Here is a 21,236-nt window from a genome sequence, read left to right as displayed (position 1 = left end):
GTGTCACAAAAAGTAGTACGCCGTCCAGTTTCAACAAATAAGGAGAGAAGACGTCATTCGGATTGACCAGGAGCATGTCAAGTTCTTTTTTAGATGTGTGCAGATCGATGTGCACGGTGATGTGTAAAGAGGAAAATAAAATGCGGGGCGAAAGCAACAAAATTGACAGACAAAAATATATTTCAATATGTCTAGCGGTATCACATCTCGGGAGCCCCATGACTGTACAGGCCGCATTGTTGCAAGACACAATAAGTAAATTCACCAAAACTGACGCACAACAACTACCTAGGCATTTTAAAATGGAATTGTATACGAATAAATTAAGCGACTCGTTGAATAACCGTAATTGGGTACATATACAACGTGTATTGGAATTCAAACATGTACGGTACATATATGTATGCGTAAGTATAGCGCTTACTCTTTGTGTGTGTGTGTGTTCTCCATGTGCCGAGTCTCTTCAAATATATTCAGTTTAGTAGAAGCATCAATTCGATGTTGAATTCGAACATTGAATTCCATATTTGATTAGGAAATGGAATAGGATATACGATTACTCGCTTCGGTGCTCAAAAATCGAAACATTCACACCGTCGTATATGGTAAAAAGTCAACGTCCGAAGTCAACCAGTCCACGCGTACCAAACGGGAATTTTCCTCAGGGGACGACATTTACGAACAACACAGCTGAACAGAAAAGTGGGAACAATCCGACGAATTACACATATTGAAGAATATGGCCTGACGTTGGGAGCAGCCGACAGTCTGTGCTTCTTCTGGGCACCCTTCTCATTGCTGGCGGCAAATTTAAAGGGAAAGTTCTGAAATCGGATATCCATATGTGTGCGAAAGCCGCTCGTCTGTGGAAACTATCAGAAGGAAATTTCGCCATGGTACAACAAAACATATTAAATTAACAGCATATAAAGCACTAGTTCCGAGTGGCTCGGGACTAACATCTCCATTTTTTTCTTTTACAAATCAATCAATGAAAACATTAGGAAGAGAGTGTCCACAGGACAGAAGCCGCCGATATTTCGAACAGAGGCTGTTCTTCAGAGACTGTTCTTCTTCAACAGTCTCTGTTCGGAATATCGGCGGCTTCGCTCGAAATATCTCTACCGGTTCGCTGGATTTCTACCCATCTACAATAAAAACATTCGTTCCCCTCATTTAGAGTATGCATCTGCAGTCTTGGATCTCTGCACATGCACGCTGTCCGAGGGAAAAAAAAAAAACAAATAAAGAAGACAAAATGCAAAAGTCTGCCCCACGGCTTATCTTGTCTAGCTTTCGGAGGACTTATTCGGTTAATGTTTGTAGCGACAAATAAATTTAGATTCACTTGCACACAGACGCAAGGTAAATACACTAAATCAGAATAGTCAGTTAAATACAAAATGCGTCCGCAAAATGTTTTAGTGTGAGAACTCGGCGCCAAAGAAAAATCAGCAGGTGAATATAAATAAGCGAGGGCCAACGAAACATTTGGACTCCGCGCTGCGTCCAGAAAGTCAGACAAGCTAAGATAGCATAACATCAAGAAGTCACCAGATGCAGTCCACAAAGGGACAAAAGGGAAGAATTGGCTTTCGTCGGGACCTCCTCCTTTCTTTGTAGCTGAGTTGACCTTGGCAACCCAAACATGACGTGAGATCCCTGCATCTCAATAGTCAAGGAGGTCACACGTGTTTTTGGGACTACACAATCCTGCGGAGGAGCGAGTTATTTGTACTAAGGGTAATGGTTACAGCTTCCTCCAGGCTGAGACCCGTATGTTCGTGTGGCGCCATCTACGAGCGAAAAAATCGTGAATCGCAGATGCCGCCTCACTCGTATCCCCTCTTAAAAATAAACTGTTTCAAAATCCCCTCACCATCTAGCACGGAGGCGGACTGATCGCAATTTGAACAAGAGATAAACTGATGTTCTGAGGCTGGAACAACATAGAGGGGACAGATACAAACAAAGCCTCAAATTGCCTAAGAAATCAACGCCCAGCCTCAGCACATCCAGCCTCAGAACATCAGTTTATCTCTTGTTCAACAGGTGCCGCTTGCGTCGATTTCCGTCGTATGAATGTGTGTATGAGTGAGCAAAAATGTAAGAGTGAAAGGAGGGTGAGTGAGAGTGAGTGGCTGGTTTGTCGTCCCTTCAGATGACGCACCCCGAAAGTCGCTGGAGAGGCGTGTTAGCTTAGCTCAATTGGTAGAGCCCTGGACCGGCAATCCAGAAGATGTGGGTTCGATCCCTACAGCTCGCTAACCTTTTCAGTGACTTTCATCTTTCATCGCAATTTGCGCCGGGTTAGATCAGGTTATGTTGGGTTAGGTTAGTTTGGTTTCGGTTAGTTTGGGATAGTTTAAGATAGTTTGGTCCTGTGCAGTGTTGTACATATCGCCGTTACTGTAATCGATACTTTTTCGGTATCGGAGTGCGTATCGCGATACTTTTTAAAATTGGTATCGGAAGAGTATTTCCGTTACAAATTTATGGTAACGCGATCTCCGTACCGTTACCGATACCGATACTTTTTAGTGCCCCACCCTTTCTTCACAGACGACATTTCTCACTCTTGTTCAATGACAATGGTTCGCCTAGCCCTCGACATGTCCAAGTGCCTGTGGACATGTCCAAGTGCTCCGTAACCGGAATTATAGAATTACTATACCAAACACATGTTCACTGCTTTTCTTAGAAACTGGAGAAAATAACCACAACAAAAGAGTTGAGGTCAACGAACAGAGGTCAAGTCATTGACAGTACGCTCTGGATTCCACTGCTTAGCTGCCGTGTCGCACTGAGTCACGCTCACATATACTGTGGTATTGTTAACTTCGGATAGGATTCCTTGGTAATCGGACTCCAGGGTGTGTGGGCCTGACACTAACGTAATTGTCATACTGGTCTCTGCCAACTGCCGGAGAGACCACGGCCTGAAAGGATGGCAGAAGACGAGTTCCAGAACGAGCTATTGATAAAAGTCTGCTGTCTTTTTACTGCAAAACTGTTTACGTAAGCGATACAGTATTTGTATGTTGCATCATCTTCGTGTTTCAAACAAAAGTATCGGGCAAAGTATCGCGTTACTTTTTTTTAGTAACGGTAGCGGTATTCGTTACTTTAAAAAAGAAGTATCGTTATCGGTATTTCGATACTTTTTACTCAAGTAACGAGTATCGGTATCGCGATACCATATTTCGGTAACGGGTACAACACTGGACTCCTGTGAGGTTAGTTTAAGCCCCTTGCTTGCAGTTCACCTTGATTTGGACCATACCACATGGCTCTAGCAACTGTAGGGAGGATTTGGGGGGATTTTGAAACGATTTATTTTTAACGATATATTCTTAACCGTGGATTCCTTAGCGTTTTTATTTAAACGGGGATATTTCTGCGATTATTTTTGCGCGTTGATTTTTAAGCGTATATTCTGGGAGATATATTTTTTGGGTACTTACGCGTTTATTTTTGAAAGATTATTTTTAAAAGTTTCAAACAGGATACACCCGAATTCAACCATTACAGTATGAGTAGGGTTCTGGGTTCTCGGAGCTTATCTTCTGACACATTCGAAAGGTGTTTTTCCGGGTATAGTTTTTTCGAGCGTTCGGAGTTTTTCATCGTTTATTTTTTACAACTCCGAGTTCGGTGTTTCGGAATTTCGGAGTTAAAGCGACAACTATGAAACGACATACTCAGAAAAAGAATCAGAATCTTCATTGCAGAAACCCTTATTGTTGTGCGGCAGAACTTGCAGACGATGTCAGCTGCATCACGATCGCCTGGCGCGATGAACATCTCGAAATCTGGACGTTCCTTGACAGTTCCTGATAGTCGCAAGTCGCATCGCAAGTCGCATAGTCGCAAGGCAGCTTTCGCTCGCATCCCATCTTACTGTCTGCGTTGGAACTAACTGCCTTTTCAAGGAGACTGTTTATATGTGATCTGCGGTCCCTTGTAGACAAAAAGGAAGACACGATTCGCAACAAAAGGGAAAGGAGCACCCTAGGCGCTGTACGTTTTTCCAATATACCTGGGAAATAGTCGAAATGACCCAAAAGTGCCCTCATATCGAGTAGAATTGGTAAAAAGGGTATCCTGTTCAATGAGCTCAATGTCGAAGTGCCTCTGGCAAGAACAGGGTTCACATATTTATTACGCGGATAGTTCGCGCATTCATTGCTGAATGAAAGACTGCTGCACAATGGACTAGGTAGTGACCCTGGCACGACTCCGTGCGCACGCTGTACTGTCTGGGTGTTGTGCTTGAGTGTTCCTCCCACGCTTGAAGACAAATGTCGGCACAGTTCTGTGTGAAGTCGGTCCAGGACGCACGGCCCCTCCTGCATTAGTCGTTGCCCGCCGGAGCGTGGCCGACTGCGGCAAGCAGTTTTATTGCTGGTCGCGTGGGCGACGCGAGGCAATCTCGACAAAGAAGAAATCGAAACCCTTCAACCAGTCACCAGGGCATGGATTTTTTTCCGACGTTCTCCGTTAAGGAACCCCCAACAGCGGAGCTTTCCAGACACATATCAATTGTTTTAAATTTTACCTCTGTATGCATGCGAAAACCCGGAACCCTAAGTACGAGTTCCTGGAAAATGTGAAGTCGTAAACGGTTTTGAGTATGTGCATTTTGCTTTATGCTCTCTTTTGTGAGAAAAAAATAGAAGAAAGTTTTGAAGCTTTCTTTTGGCCTGTTTCCCAATCGTTTCCTTTACCGATTAACGTTTCCTTTCAAGGAAGGAGTCATCGGTCACAGGCTACGCATTAAACCGATGGAAGAAGCTGAACGCAGCCTGGAAGGACATGTGGCACATATTCTTATTGAAGACCAGCCACAACAGGTCACTCCACGGACGGACTATGGTCAGTGCAGTTTGCTGCAACATCCGCTCGTTCGTGGAAGCAAAAGTCGCGCTGAACACTGTGAGGTGGTGGGTCCGAATCCCACCACCGGCTGTGCTGTCTGAGATTTTCCCTGGATTTCCTGCTTGACCTTCTAGACGAATATCTGCACCGATACCTTTGAAATCACCCTAGGACGCACTCTAACCCCCTGTCACCTACTCCTTCCTGCTGTCCTCTTTCCGTGTGCCCACCCCTGTACGGCGCTCATACCCACGGTTGCTTGGCGGCGCTAACACGGAATCAAAAATGTTTGCTGCAATATGTGCCGCTGGTCATTGCAAATAATTCAGGGAAAAGGGGAGGCTTCAAGACCATAGACGAAACTGTGGTCAGTGGTTCTATTGAATACCAGCATTCATAAAAGGGAAGCTGCATATGGTTCCCGTCATTCACGTTGCAGAGGGGATCCTCCCTAAACAAATTATTTCTTGAAAAGGCCAGTCACACAAATGGGAGCCCAGCGCAGGCGATTGTCTCCGAGCTCGTCTGCTTCGCGTTCGCATTGCAATATACGTGCTAAGTGAAAGGACCTTGGTAAACACGCCGACTCTCGCTTACCTGTGTGAGTTCTCATGTCGCGTGGAACACGGTGTTACGCTCCTGGCTGTACTAATACGACAGAAATGACATTCCACAAGTTAATCACAGACTCTCCGCGACCTGCGGATGCCCTCCCACCTGCCCGCCGGTCGCCAAAGGCCGAGCGGCTGCTCCCTGATTGAACTTGTTCGCGCCAAAAGGCGCTCACTGATTGGCCTTGTCCGAGTGACGTTTTCTGCGATTGCCAAAGAGGGAATTCTGGCATTATCTCAACATTCGGCCTCTGTTCTTGCCATGCATTGCATCAAATTGCACAAAAACTACTCCATTAATTCTCGGCGGATTTTCGGCGTTATGGTCTGTGATGAACGGGGAGTAAAATAGCACTATAGTTTCCGAATCGACCGGGATGGATGCGACAGTCCCTATATATTCGCTTCACAATGAGCCACACGAACAGCGCTGCCTCATGAAGCTAATGTGAATTGAATTTTACAGCACAACGCATGGAAGAGCTGTTTTCATCAGAAATCAAACCTGGAATAAGGATTTCATCAAGAAATGGTATGTGAAAGGAAAAGTTTGGAAAGAATGTCAGTTTCTGCAAACCGCTGGACAAGGTGTCGTTAAATTAAAAATCTCTGTGGAAGTGGCTGTGCAGCTGTAGAGACGTAAGGTCATTGGTAAAGCAGACAAGTAACGACATAGAAATCTTAAGGAGTATGCTAGAAGGAAGCCTCCGAAACTGGGACGTAGGGGTGAGGGAAGCGCTATATTGAATCAGTCAGAATTAAAAGGAGTCGTGTGTTCGTGTTGTCCCTCTGTATGCCCAGACTCAGGATTTTACGTTTTGACGTGTAGGAACAAAACAATTGGGGACGGACGATCAGGACGACTCTTATTCTTACGACTGCAGATTTTCGCCATCGTTACCATTGAGTGAAAACGTAGTCTCGCACCCGTTGGCTGTTTCTCTCCGAGTTGCACGTGACAGGAAATGAGCAACTCTCTCCTCCTTGGCGAAAGGGCTACCCTCTCCATTACGACAGTCTTGTGAATCGTGCTTACGACCGCTTACAACGCCGTTGTACGGGCATCGCAGGCTGCGACGTCTTAAGCGCGTTTTATCTTACTTACGATTGTGTTTGTGAATCCGACAGCCATATTCGCTGTTCAACTGCTCCGCTCGAGTTGGACACTGCTTTGTGGACCTTTATAGTGCTGGCACGTGGCTCCTCTAGCCAATCAAAGGTATCCTTGAAACGTCACCGTTACGTCATACGCGGTGATCCCTAATGATTACGGAGCGACCTACATTGAGAGAGGGAAGAGCCCGGTTCAAGTCTTTGCTCTCCTCCGATCCTCCTTCCCGCTTTTCCTTCTAGCCTCTCTCCGTAAGATTTCTATGGCTAACGGTGTTCCTCCCCCCCTTCCCACCGGCCACCTCGTGACACCTACTATAGAGAAATCGTTTCAAGGAGGAGGAGCACCTCATGTAATTCCTCACAGAGGAAGCCAGACCCTTGATCGCGCGTGTAGCGGTAAAGCCAACAGCGAGAAAGCACTTGTGCCCCGCAGAAATTTGCTCGCCGGTGGTACGAAAGGGTATTCCGTCTTATATGTTACGATGGCGAAGAAGCTGTGTTTTAAACACTGGATTTGGGCTTACATGTCCTTGTTTGCGTTCTTTTATTTTGCTGGTTCCCTGACAAACCTTTAGCCGAAGTTCCCGACGTGTTATTAACAGCTGATGCTAATCTGATGCAGTGACAACTGATTTCGAATTACGACAACGATTTTTCTAACAGCAGGTGTTCCGACTGTTTCAGAAAGAACGAAGATAGCCACTCCAGAAGTCCATCTGCTTTTGGACAGCCACTTCACCGCAGCAATGTCCTACAACAAGTCTAGGATACAGAGATATATTGCAGTATTCATGAATGCAGTAAGACCAAGCATTGTGCATTGTATCGTGTGTTTGGTCTTTATGAGGAAAATATATCAGCTTCACCAGCTCAGTGACAGCGTGTAACGTAACAGTGCAAAATATGAGATTTGCAACGTGCTCTTGAATAAGTAAACTGCACCAATAATAGGGAAGAAGGCGAAATGTTGACATCTATTTCGATCACGGCCGAACTATTGTAGACTATGAGCGAAACGCTTTTCGTTTTGGTTTGAAAAATCAGAATATGGAGAGGTTGGCCCAACTCAATACATTAGAGCTGATTACCGAAACTTATTTCTTCTCCATCTGCAGTTTTCTAGCTGTAGCTACTGGTGGAGCGCTTCTTGTTGTGTGTCGTTTCCCTGTGTGTGGTAGTGTGTTTGTGTTTGAGCGCTTTGAAAGGAGTAATGTACCAAAAAGGCAAGAACACGGTTTTAATGCGTTAGCATTAGAAATCCTATTTTGAAGAAAAGTCGGCGTCGTAGCGGGGTGAGTGAGGTGTCCGGTCACAGCGTGGCATGTCACGGAGAAGGGCGAATCAGGCAGCGCTGCGCAAGCTGGTTCGCTCTTTTCCGTCACGTGAAAGTGCGGAAGCGCGGAGTTCGTCAGCTGGAGCTGGAGCGTGAGTTGCACCTCGTCTCTGGACCTGTTCAGACGTGTCTCGTTCGTTCTCCGAGATTTTCGCGAGCGGCTGAGTTTGTGTCCCATGTGGTATGGCAGTTTAAACTGCAATGTTCTCCAATGGATCCCAGACCTTCTATTAGCCAAAACACTAGCCAAAGTATATAAACAAATATAGGAAGCAGAAAAGAAGCATAAGAGAAGCAATTAGAAGGAAGACGAACGTCTAAGGCTAACGGATTGTCATCGCATTGATTACATTATTCGTCCACAAATTTTTGGTTCACCAATGGAAGCTGGCCTAGGGTGGACACCACTACACGAGAAATATGGGAAGGTTATCATGACTCCCCTTTGCGAGTCCAGAACATTCCTTTGTATGCTCTCCACTTCCGGTTGAATTAAATCATTTTTGACAGTCGCTTGCCTATTAGTTGAGACGCTACATCGACCACAGTATTAGCACACACTGCCGGTGAATACTGCAAGAGAGAAGTATGCAGTGCGCCAGCCGGTGCATCAGGGCTATGGCGTCGCCTGGGAGAGTGTATTGGAATGAGGAGGTGGACGGACGGAGAACGCAACAGGACGAAATCTACGGAATCGGCATCCAAGGAAACGCATATTCGACGTTAAAAACTCGCTTCGAAAACCAACTGTCACAACCCTGCTTAGAGCATAACGCCCCTATGTAATGTATAAACTTACACGGTTCGACACGGGCTTCAAAACAGAAATGAGGAATCTGCAATGACATCCCCTGATCATGACATTTTGTTACAGTGAGTCATAGTGGCTTTGTGTTTTAAATGTGTCTTTCTCTATGAGTAGTAATTTCTAAATTCCGCATGTTCCAGTGCTTGTGTTTCTGTCCTGATATGCCAATTGAGTCGTCTCTTTCTTCCCAGGTCAACATAAGATACAGAACCGTGCCAAAACCCAGGATTCAATTAGCGATCGTCGGTCTAACCTTTGTCTGGAACGTAAGTCTTTGTCACCTGTTTTCACGATAGTTGTGGTGATATAGATGCCGAGTAATCGGCTGATAGAAAGTGTCTGGGACAAAAGCGACGGCACCACTATAAAAGGAGCACTAGAATGCAAAAACAAGTTGTTCTGAGATGAAAATACGCATTTCAACAATCACTATGTAACCAAAATTATTTTACTTAGCGCTATCGTTTGTCACGAAAACCCTGTCAAAACATCCACGAAAAACGTTGTTAGTGGCGGTCAGTTGGGTCGTCAAAATGTAGAAACGGCGGCAGCGATTCGAACAACAAAACGTGCACTCGCGATCTTGTCGTAAATCTATGTGTTTCAAACTAGTCTGCCTGTGGTCTTGCACGCGTACGCCGTTTCATACGCGTAGCTGCGTGTGGAAAATGGCTGTCTTAAAGGGAAGGTCGCATTTGTTTCAATAGATTTCAAAACGACAGTGCCATTTCATTCCTCGTCGACCACTGATCAAGGTGTCGAAAATCCCACGCGAAACAGTGGCGTAGTTTGGCTGTTTTTTCGACGAAATACACTACCAGAGCAGACGCCGGATGTTGAGAGCATGCAGGAATTCTCTCTCTGAAAAAACGAGAAAACGTCATTCCCTCAGAACCAATGAGGGCGCGTCCTCGAGGGAAGGAATGCAGCGGCCGTGCAGGTGTCCCTTGGAGTTACCGGACGTGTGGCCGGCGGTTTTCGCCTCTGAGCGCCGCCCTCTTACTCCTCCACTTAGGGAGTGACGTCACGTCACAGGAGCTTCTGCGGCCGCGGAAGCAGCGCTGGTCTTTAAAATTCATTTATTTAATATGTAAACACTTTGGGGCAAAAAAAGAAAGAAAAAAAGAATAGCCGGGTAGATTGTCGGCCGATGCCGAAACAGTGGTATCGGTTTCATAAATGGGTTTCCGGATGCGACCATCCCTTTCACTGCCAGTGCTAACATTAATGAGGAATGTTGTGATGCAACAAATTATCCGTAAAACTCAGCAGCAGGTGCCGGATATTTTGTTTTGCTGGTCGCACCATTTCTTTCAAGCGAAACCACTCTGTAGCGGGGACGCATATCCTGTAGTGCAACTTCCTGACGCGCAAAGTGAAGGGGTGGTCACTGGGTGACGCCGAGAGAAGAAAGAATTCGGTAGTTCGTAATTGAATGAAAATTTTGACTAAAAACGCCCACTAAGTAATGACGTGCCCCCTCCCTACCCCCACCCCCACCTCTTTTTCTGGATGCGGACTTTGCGGACTGTACGTGTCTTTGGAGGTTTCTATTATGACATCTGAGAATAATAATGACGACCTATGACTAAAGAGCACACTTTTTCACAAGAGACCTTTGAGCTCCAGAGCGGGGGGGGGGGACGCCCCCCCCCCTTGCCCCCTTCTCGGTACGCCAATAGTGGCTGACAGTGTTGCGCTTCATTTCGCAGAGCTCCCCATGAAGACAAAATATCTTGATCCACTGAACCTTAGGCTTTACTCTGACATTTTGCACCTAGTGCAAGGTTTCGACTGTGGGAGTGTAGGAAAACGATACCGCGAGGTAATGGTTAGCTCACCAGAAGGAAAACTTGTTATTATTGCGCCAAATATCAGCCCTAAGTAATTAAAAAGTTGAGTAGTTAAATTTAGTTAGGACAATCCCATAAGGGGGTTGCAATTGCGAGTATACGGTGGCTAACTTGACCTAGAATATACAGGGTGTCCCAGAAAACCTGTCATTGAATTAAAATAAAAAAAACTACACCACCTAGAGTCATGCGGTCAACGGTATTTGTTCTTACTGGGTTTTTGCCACCTCCTGATGTGAATGTCGTGTAACGTAAGTTTAATTATGTAAATTTTTGCGAGCTTATGTTGGAAATTTGCCAAGTAAATGTCACTTTTTTACACCACCAATGTGAAGAACGTGTCTAATTTACTCAAATTCATGATTATTGACAGGGGTATTCAGGAGCTATCCCATCGGGAAAAATAGCTGAACATCATGCTCTACGGAGCTCCCACAGAATAGCGCACGATTAATTTTTCAGCCCAGTCTTTGTCAGTCCGACGAAAGGAGGTTGGAAACCCAGCCCACCCCGGCATGGCAGAAAGAGATAACACAGGCATGGCTTATCGCGTCATACTTTCACTGGGATAATGCTTTCACTCTCCCAATTTTAGGAACTGCTACTTTTTTTACTATCACTCTGTGGGATGGCTTTGGAACCTCCTTTCGTCGGACTGAGAGCGACTGCGCTCAAAAAGTCATCGCGCGTTATGGTCCGGTGCTCCGAAAAGCATGATGTTCGGCTACTTTTTTCGATGGGATAGCTCGTGAATATCACTCTCAATTATCATGAATTTGAGTGAATTCGACACGTTCTTCATGTTGGTGGGGTAAAAAAAGTGACCTTCATTTGGCAAATTTCCGAGTTCAGTTCACAAATATTTACATAATTAAACTTACAATACATGACATGTACATCAGGAGGTGGCAAAATCCTAATAAGAACAAATGCCGTTAGCTGCGTGATTGTAGGTGACGTAGTTTTTTTTAAATTATAATTCAATGACACGTTTTCTGGGACACCCTGTATATGGTCGGACCTAGAATGTATATCGTGATGTGTGATAATTAAGTACATGAATTTTTCTATTTGATAAAATCCTGTCCTTATAGCTATGGGAGACCCTGTTCAAGCATGCATTCACAGTCAGTGAAGATTTATCGCCTATCTCCTTAAGAATGTCCCTATATCCAGCTATGATCTTGTGGGGAGCATCAGAATCTTCTGAACACTGAATCGTGTAACTTCCCTGTGCACCATTGTAGACTAGAGACGAACCGTACATCGTGGGGAGCTACATCGACTCCGACTTAATGTTCGACCAGGAGTCACTACTGCTCATCGATGAGCATTACAGAAACCACAAGGAGTACATTCAGGCTGACATATTTTTCACTATGACTGGGTAAGTGAAACTCTTGATTAGCCTAAACTACCAAATCGTCATGATAGGGACATATTGTTGTTGGATTTTTCATACCTAGAATATGCCGATTCACAGGAAACAAACACAATCGCACTCTTGCTCCATACATGTTGCGACTGTTGCGAGACCTTGTAACAGTGTCTTGCGACAGGGGCTTGCACTCTTCGGCATACTAGGGGTTTGTATTAAAAACCAGTTGCATTTGTTTACTTATTTATTTATTAGGACATCTACAGCGCCCAGCACAAATGAATGACAAGTACCGCGTCAGTTTTTTTGCAAACCCGTAAGTTAGTCTTTAGAGCCGGGAAAAAAAGGATCCGTTAGAGGTCCCAAGTTGCAATCAGCGGGTTTCGTGTCGCTGTAGGGGCCGCTAAACTTTCGCATTGAATTTTTTTTTTTTGCTCTAGTCCTCATAACTAGAAAAAAAACGACTAATACATTTTACTTACTTAATTAATTAATTACAAAAAGAAAAGAGTTTGAGTATCCTCACACCACTGGTAACACTATGCAGTCCTTCTTTTTGGTGTGCAATTATCAATTTTTTTAAACTTTGGCTAATTTTTCTTGAAACATCCGTCTACCTGTATACTTGATGTTTCACAAAGGTGTTTCACAAAGGCTGAATAATTCATAAATAGGTGGCGCTATCGAAAAGGCCAAGAACTGAGCAGTGAGCAACTCACTTCCATCCGCCTCATTAATGAAACAAAACTCGACGTTTAAATTTTACTTTGGAGGCTTTCGAAACCTCTGTTTCACAGATAAGAACCTCCAGCGAAAAATGTTCCACAAAAATCCAGTCTCCATTTTTCCTTGTAGCGGCCGTCGCTGAAGTGCAGCCTGACGGCGAGCTTTGGCGATACTTTGGCTCTGCACGTACCATGACGATGACGGTGGTGAAAAGGTTCGCCGTTGTGGGCCTCACAGAGGTGGGCAACGTCTCGACTGACGCCCTGGGGGAATGTGCGTCCGGGGCCGACTTCTAAGGGAACTGTGCAGACATATGTCGGAAAGCGCCTAAGGAAAACCCAGGAAGTACCCCAGACAGCACAGCTGGCACCGGGATTCGCGCGCGTACCATACTGCGCGTTGTATGATTAAACAGTTTTCGAATAAGCTTTCACCAATCAATCTCGGACCCATTTCTTTAGCCAGCTGCTTCACTTCACTTCATCTTCTTCTAGCTTCCCCTAAGCCAAGAAATTTGATTTACATAGGTGTTCGTCGGTCCAGTAAATCACCATTGTCGCATGTGCATGGACATTTCCAACGGAACACACGCACACACACAAAAGGGCCTTAGAGGCACACAAACGGGACCTGCCCCTAGTGCTGCTGGAGGCACACTGACTTACAGCCGAGCGAGTGATAAAAAGCTCATGCTACGCTAAAACTATATATACTATATGAAGTGGGCACGCTTAGTTCTAGGCTGGCCTGAGCGAATGATCTGAGCCTGTCTGATACTACGAAGGGAGATTTAGTTGAATGCGACAAACACCAGCGGCATCCAGCCAGCGATGGTAACGGTGCAAAATGTAAGGAAATAGAGCCGTCATTATGCCAGTACGACACGAAAGTTAATACAAAAGTGAATCAGGCGGTGCCAACAATTCACGGATCACTGCAAATCAGCAAAACCAAAATAAGTATACATTAAGATCCAGACTAGACAATAAAGCCAATCTTTTCCACTATCCAAAACCTATCCAGGTCCCCTTTCGGGCTAATTTCGAATGGTTTGAGAACTGATGTGTTTAGGCGCTTCATCATGTCTGTTTCGGTGCGCAGGCGGAACTTGGCGTTCATCATATCTGAAAGCTTCGTCAGCGGCCTGGTCATGGGTAAGACGTGCTTTATCTGAATCGTTTTGGTGATTCTGGTCTACTAATTACCGCACCCTGCTTCAGGGTACTCGTTCCTTGGCAGAGCTTGCACCACTTTCAAGGTTGGAGTGGCCCAAGACGACCCTGAGACATATGAAGCATTGTGGGTCGTCACACACGAAATAGCCCATTTGTAAGTCATTTTTCCACTCAGGCTAATGACTTCGCAGAATGTAGGTTGCCTCTACATTTACATTTCGTACGCTACACTAACGCCCAGTCATCTTGCCGAATGTTGTAATAGGTGGACATCTCTGTACCTCAACTTCGAAGAACTCTCTAACAGATTGTTTTGGTTTAGCGCATAGAAAAAAAAAAATATTACGAGGGAGGTTGTGGCGCTCATGGAGGAATGGAGGATACTCCAGTTCAATGAGAGAGTGAACGCCCTGAGAATTTATGCGAACCATAAGTTTTCGGTATGGCAGCCCGCGGGTGACATGTTGGCCGACACTGCAGGTTTTCCTGTCCATTTTAGTCCAGGTGCCATCTGATTTAATCCAGGTGATATTCAGTTTAATCCAGGTGCCATCTGAATTAATCCATGGTGCTTTTAAGCACTATAACCGTGTATTCGCGCCAGGGTCATCCCAGTAGAGTATTCTAGCGGAAAGAAAAGTAAAAAAAAAAAAGACTGCCGATGAAGTTCTGCTGTGTCTAAAGCGGCAACCGCATACGACGAATTCTCGACGGAAAACCGGCCACCGTCACCGTTTTCCGGTGAGTGGACGAGAGCAATGGGAACGTCACCGACTTCTGGACGACAGCCGGGGACAGAAAAATTCGGCGAAGGGCGGAAGCGGCCGCTCGGCGGCAGCCAATAGGACCGCTCCACGCGCTATCGTTCCAAAAGCGGACGTGGCGGGCATTTCGATTGCTCGTATGACCAACCTGGGAACTGGGAAGCATGCTGTCGCCCGCCCGCTGTTGTCTGAGGGCGCTTTTGTAGCGCTCGCTTTGAGAATATCCTCAAGAACTTCTTCTGTGCGCCACTATAACTTTTCTATGTGTAGCAAAATATTGATAAGTTAAGTTGAAGTCAATATTCGACACGGACTAACGAAACCGTGCGCGGCAGTGGAAACCTGTGCATGCGATTCGTCCCGCCGTTTCTCCGTCGAGTTGTCGTGCCGGTGAGAAAGTTGGCCGTTTTTTCCGTCGAGAAATCGTCGTATGCGGTTACCGCTTTATGTAGAACATTCGCACGACGCAGGGATATTAGGAGTTGGAGCGGGAGCATAGCAAACAACGTCACTGGTGCTGTCGTCTGTTACAGAATATCTTCTCACTGAGCTGCAGGATATTCCATGTGGTTAGAAGAGCACGAAAAGGCATGACTCTGATGAAGGGTCGTTGCAGCGGCGTGCCCAACAGAACCAGTGGGTCAATTCAAAACTGACTAGATCACGAACGCGAGGCTCGTGCCCGCCGATCAGCCTTGGCTTTGTCCTCTACAGTATTCCCCCCTCCTCTCCGAGAGAAGGGGAGTTGAAAACGCACATGGATTGGGAATGATTTCCTGACGATGGGTGTGAGGGCTGCAGTCGAACTGGTTGAACTGCTCGAGAATAGGAATGCAGGCTTCAGCGAACCGATGTCGATGCGCTCCTCTCATGCGTGTGTCGATGCGTGTGGATATCACGTTCGGGTCACCACATTGAGGAAGGGTCGATGCAGCGGCGTGGCAAACAGAACCAGTGGGTCAGCCCAAAACTGACTAGATCACGAACGCGAGGCTCGTGCCCGCCGATCAGCCTTGGCTTTGTTCTCTGCAACTCACATAGCGGACGACACCACTGGTGGTGCTGGTGGTGCGAAGCTTTAGGATGTGCGTGATGACTTTCCGTGCTCTTCAAACCGCAGGGAATATCCTGCGGCTGAGTCACAAAATATTCATTCGCAGACGACAGGATCACTGGTGTCGTCTGCTATGAGCATACGCCTTTTCACGCTCTGCTAACCGCGTGGAATATCCTGCAGATCAGTCCCAAGATATTCCTTAGCAGACGACATGACCAATGGTGTCGTCTGCTATACTTCCGCTCCAACTCCCGATATCTCGGCGCCGTGCGAACGCTTAACATAACACGCAACAGAACTTAAGTCCCGTCAGCAGCTTTTTACTTTTCCTTCCACTACATGTCTCTAGAACATTCTGCTGGGACGTCCCTCGTGTGAATATACAATTAGAGTGCTTAAAAATACCATGGATTAGTTCAAATTGCACCCGGATTAAATTGAATAGCATCTAGATTTTTTCAGATGGCGCCTGGATTAAATTTAATGGCGCTTGGATTATTTCAGATGGCACCTGGACTAATTCAGGTGGCACTTGGACTAAAATGGACGGGAAAACTTGTAGTAGTAAACGTCTGGAAACGGGGTAGTTGGTATTGATTCACGTCGTAACCGCCAGCATAAGCAGGCCCAGGACATAAGCGACACCCTGTTGAACATTTGTTCCTGGTGTTATCCCAGAGCCTGAGGACTTAAGGTATTATGGGGCGTTTGGGCTAATCCTATACCACGGGTTATGCAAAAGGCCCTGCTTTGGGGTAACCCAAGTCCTCAGAAGGCACTGTCGTAGACTTGTAGTGCTGGGGTCCCGTTAGCAGTTCTTCATGTTGCTTGCGGGCCACCCCACTATCGTTGTCATTATCCAGAATAAGTTGAGGAGATACCAGGTACTCTAGGTGTAGTACCTCAAGGGTTCCTTTGGTAACCTCAGAAAGTACTGCGTAAACCGCAGAATATTTAAGGTAACCACATAGTTTCGTAGGGTAACCCAGGACATCTGGGGGTAATCCTAGGATGTCTTATGGATTTGCCAAGGGTGTCTTAGGGTAATCCTATGAGCCTATTTATTTATTTTACGTCAAGGGCCCTTCGGGCATTACATGACGGAGGGGTAAAAATTAACTTTTCATACACAATTCATACAACACAAGATTAAATACAACACGATAAAAACGAAATACACGACAATAACTAGACATTGGACATTACTATAATGATGCTTCAAGGTAATAGATGTACGACAGAAGCTCTGAAATCTTTGTCGCGTGTGCGGACAACATTTTCAGGAAGGTTATTCCACTCTGATGTTGTACGGGGGAAAATGATCCAGAAAAAGATGATGAGCGGCAATCAGGGTGTTTAATCTGTAGTAGGTGATCTAAACTGGTAGAGATATGAGATGCAGGGTCTGGCAAATTAGGAAGATTTTACGGGTGGTAATACAGTTTGTGCAGGAGACATAGTCTGAATACATTTCGTCTTGTCGACAAATTGTGTAGCCCTAGCCGGTTCTTGAGCCCAGATACACTAGTATGAGGTGAATAATCAGAACAAATGAACGTGGCTGCACGGTTCTGTACGCCTTCCAACTTTCTGGTGAGATAATCTTGAAAAGGATCAAAGATGAAGCGTATTCTAGTTTTGGACTCTGAGACTCATGTAGCCAAGGTGCCTGAAATTAGGGGTGCGAGTTTGAGGTACGACGCAGGTAGCCGATAGATTTGTTAGCTTCGGACACGATGTGTGAAATATGGGAAGACCCAGGAGAGATCAGAGACAATATGGAGATATCTGTAGCTATGAGAACGTGAAAGAGGTGTACTACAGAGTGAGTAGCGAGATTTAATAATGCCATGGCTACGAGTAAAGGAAATTATTTTACATTTGTTAGTGTTTAATGGCATAAGCCAACGAGAGCACCAGTCTATTATTTTGTGAAGGTCAGCCTACAGAGCATCAGCATCGCCAACGTATGTTATTTTACGATTAATTACACAGGCATCCGCGAAAAGTCTTACAGTAGATATTGATGATAAAGGAAGGTCGTTGATATGTATGAGGAATAGCAGATGGCCGAGTATTGTCCTCTGTGGAACGCCAGAGGTGACAGATGCGAATGATGAAAAGGTATTATTGACAAAAACACACTGCTGGCGATTAGACAAGAAGTTACGGATCCACTAAATAGTGGGAGGGTCAATGTTTAATGCCTGAAGTTTAGATAGCAGAAAAGCATGGAGAACTCTATCGAACGGTTTGGAGAAGTCTATGAAAATGGCATCAGTTTGATAGCTAGAGTCAAAATTAATTAGTAAAGAAAGTCAACTTAATTAGTAAAGAAAGCTTACTGGATCTCTAATGAATAATCCTTCCTAAATCCATGCTGACACTCTGAGGAAAAACCTTGGGAATCGAGAAACTTGTAATCAAGGGAGTGGGGGGGGGGGGGGGGGGTATATTCATTAGACGAAAAGGAAAAAAAACGTGGGAAAGGACAGCCAAACGGGACGTTGGCTTGCTATTCTGCAAAGAAAGAAAATAAATGAAAGAATAAAATAAATAAAAAAGCAAAGAAAATAATTAGGAAATAAAGGATAAACTAACAAACGGTGAAGGTAGGATCAGAAGGATGAGGGAGTGGATGATGTGTTCTAAGTGCTTAAAACATACAGACGTCAGTGAGATGGGTCTATATTTGGATTGCGTACCTTTGTCTCCGTTCTTATCTATAGGGACCACTTTACCAAGGCGCCAGTCCAAATTTATGTCTCTTGTCCTAAGCGACTGAGAGAATATTAGTGCGAAAAATAATGAGACTATATGTTTAGTGTTTTTTAGGACTTTGGAGTCGAATATTATCGAGGCCGGAGAATGAGGAGAGCTTTAATTGTCGATAAGTTTTGCGATACCATTGGGGCTGCATCTGATGCTTTCCATAGGGGAAGAGTTGTAGACAAAGCAACAGGGAGGGGGGTCACAAATTTCAGTGGCAATGACAGATGAAAAATAGTTGTTTAAGATGTTGGCACGCATTTCGCACGGTACGGCATCACCTGATGCAAAGGAGAGATGCAAAAGTGCGTGTTCTTTAGGGTTGATAGTGTCCCAAAACCTTCGGGGATTCCGTGCTAACATAGAAGGCAAGGTATTGTGGTAGAAGGTGTGCTTTGCCTGCGTGACGACTGTGGAATAAGCATGTGCAGCCAAGTGATATAATGACCAGACGTTATTACATCGACTTGATCTAGCACGACGGTAGAGACTCTTCTTTCTGTTAGCGAGTCGTTGGAGAGATCGATTGTACCAGGGCGAACGCTTGTTAGTGCTTATAGATACCGTAGAGATGTACTTGTTCATCAGGCTGTGCATTTTTGTTTCAAGTAGATTCCAATTGCTTTCAACATATCTTTCGTAAAAGTTTTCGTAGTAACTGTCGTAAAACTCAGACAGCTAATTTCTTAGCGAAGGATAATCAACAGGCGTGGCTGTCTCTAAGACTCTCGCCTCTTCACAGACGCTACAGAACAAATGGTGCTCAAAATGAGCTCTCATCAGTGCAGAACGCATACTGTCATTCGGAACATATAGGTATAATATACGTAATTCATCTAAGGGCTTCCAGTGACGAAAAGTGCGTGATCACTACATGTACAGATTCACATGCACAACAAATGAAAGAAAGAAATAATTGCAACTGGAGCATATGTATTATTTAATTGGCAAACCTGGAACTACAGCTGAGGCAAGAGCGCGAGGACGTCACGATACTAACACTTCAGCTGTGGTGAACGACATTCAGTTTCAAGGAGGTATACTCTTTGCATTCCTCACGTTGTTGCAACTTCCTCTCCAGTACGACGAAAACATTTCTATTCCTTTCTGATATGTCAGAATGACACATAGCGACGCGGCTATGGTTTATCAGAAGCACACGAAGAAGTAAAACACAAGGATGACAAAGGACTAAGCAAATAACGGAAGTAAGACACACACGTACACACTGTGTTGAACCGTTGAACCGTGTTAGAGAGACAGACTGTGCTGTGATTAGTGTTCCTAGATTGTCCAGCAAAAACGTAACCACGTAAACTTTGTTGTGAACATACCGTAAAAATACCCTGATATGGTTCCGTCACTTGACCCTTTTGCATTCTTCACAATTCTGAACACGATCCGCAGTTCGCACACACGCAGATACACAATAACGTAACGCACACTGATCCGGCACTCTCGTACTGAGTGATTGAATGTGCGGCTTGAACGAGAACACAGTGAGTTTTGAGCAGTACCTTTTATACAGGTTACCTTGCAAAGAAACAAGAAAAACAAACGAAGGAAATTCAAACGCGGAATTCGTTTAGAAGTTACAACGTTCCTATAAAGGGTACATTTATAAGTTACGACGATTGGATTTCCGTTGAACACTGAAGTAACCTCTATTGCTCCTCCAGTGTCACGTTAGAAGTCGTGTTTAACCTCTAAATAGAGGTATCGAACGTGTAACCTCTACGATATTTGGCAATCTACGTCTATATAAAGGTTACACATTGCTAAAAGTTACAAGAAAGGGCACCGAATTAAGAGTGTTAGCGTAGTTTCTAGTGAGAATACGTCGGGATGCACTATGGGGGAAAGAGATGTCGAGATAAAGACGGATGAAAGTGTGATTGTTACAGATGACGTTGATCGCGATCGTCGAATAAATTGTCGACGAGGAAACAAACTCAGACGACTCAGTAATATTCGCAACCAACAAACAACTGTATATTATAACCACACTAGGAATACATAAATGAAGCTCTTGATCACAAAACTGAATACAAGTCCGTGCTGCTCGCACGAAGCACACAGAGTCCAAGTCTCTCCTTTTCGTCATGAGCATTCCCCGTTTTCTTTTCCTGGAAACGGTAGCCTCTCCCTGTGACCGGGAAGTCGGCCACCTTCCCCATTGGAAGCTTCGGACCAGATCCCTGGGTCATAAAAGTGTCGAGTGACAGTGACACAGCTCTGTCTTGCTTCCCAGCGAAATGGCCTCTGCTGTTTCTCAAATTTCGTTATTTTCTTTAACATCCTCCCCCCGAATGAGCTTCGCTCATTTCAAGGGGATACAGGTGTTGCACAGCTCTCCTGAGTCGGTGGCTGTTGTGCAATTCTACCTCGCAAGCCCTAACGTTGTTGTCACGGCCGCGATAGAGGTCGCAAATTCTTCCCATCTTCCAATTTAGCTTAGGGGCGTTACTGTCATGTGCAATCACCACATCTCCAATTTTTAAATTGTGGTTTCCCTTGCGTTTGTCCAAGTGCGCCGATCGCAACTGAAGCAAATACTCGCGCTGCCATCTATTCCAAAAGTGCTCGACGACACGTCGGCGATGCGCGAGACGGCGTCTCATATCCTCTGCGACGTTTGCACCAGGAGGCACGGGTAACGGTAGAGATGGAAGCATAGAGATGCGCTTGCCGATTAGAAAATGCGCTGGTGTTAGCGGCTCCATCTCCGTCGCTTCGGCCGATATAGTTGTCAATGGCCTGGAGTTGACAGC

General features: G+C 45.3%; 1 protein-coding gene across 1 annotated transcript in view; it reads left to right on the top strand.

The window, feature by feature from the left end:
• Positions 1-21,236, top strand: part of LOC135385490 (venom metalloproteinase antarease-like TtrivMP_A) — a 112,879-nt gene that overhangs the window by 38,852 nt on the left and 52,791 nt on the right. The window contains exons 4-10 of the mRNA XM_064614832.1: positions 4,749-4,875; positions 5,956-6,021; positions 7,287-7,402; positions 8,935-9,009; positions 11,844-11,983; positions 13,802-13,854; positions 13,921-14,029. Coding sequence (XP_064470902.1) covers positions 4,749-4,875; positions 5,956-6,021; positions 7,287-7,402; positions 8,935-9,009; positions 11,844-11,983; positions 13,802-13,854; positions 13,921-14,029 — 686 coding nt within the window. The remainder of the gene's footprint in view (positions 1-4,748; positions 4,876-5,955; positions 6,022-7,286; positions 7,403-8,934; positions 9,010-11,843; positions 11,984-13,801; positions 13,855-13,920; positions 14,030-21,236) is intronic.

This window comes from Ornithodoros turicata, chromosome 2 (assembly GCF_037126465.1).
Source record: "Ornithodoros turicata isolate Travis chromosome 2, ASM3712646v1, whole genome shotgun sequence".
NCBI lineage: Eukaryota > Metazoa > Arthropoda > Arachnida > Ixodida > Argasidae > Ornithodoros > Ornithodoros turicata.
Note: the sequence above shows the minus strand (reverse complement) of the source record. Positions and strands in the feature narration are given on the sequence as shown.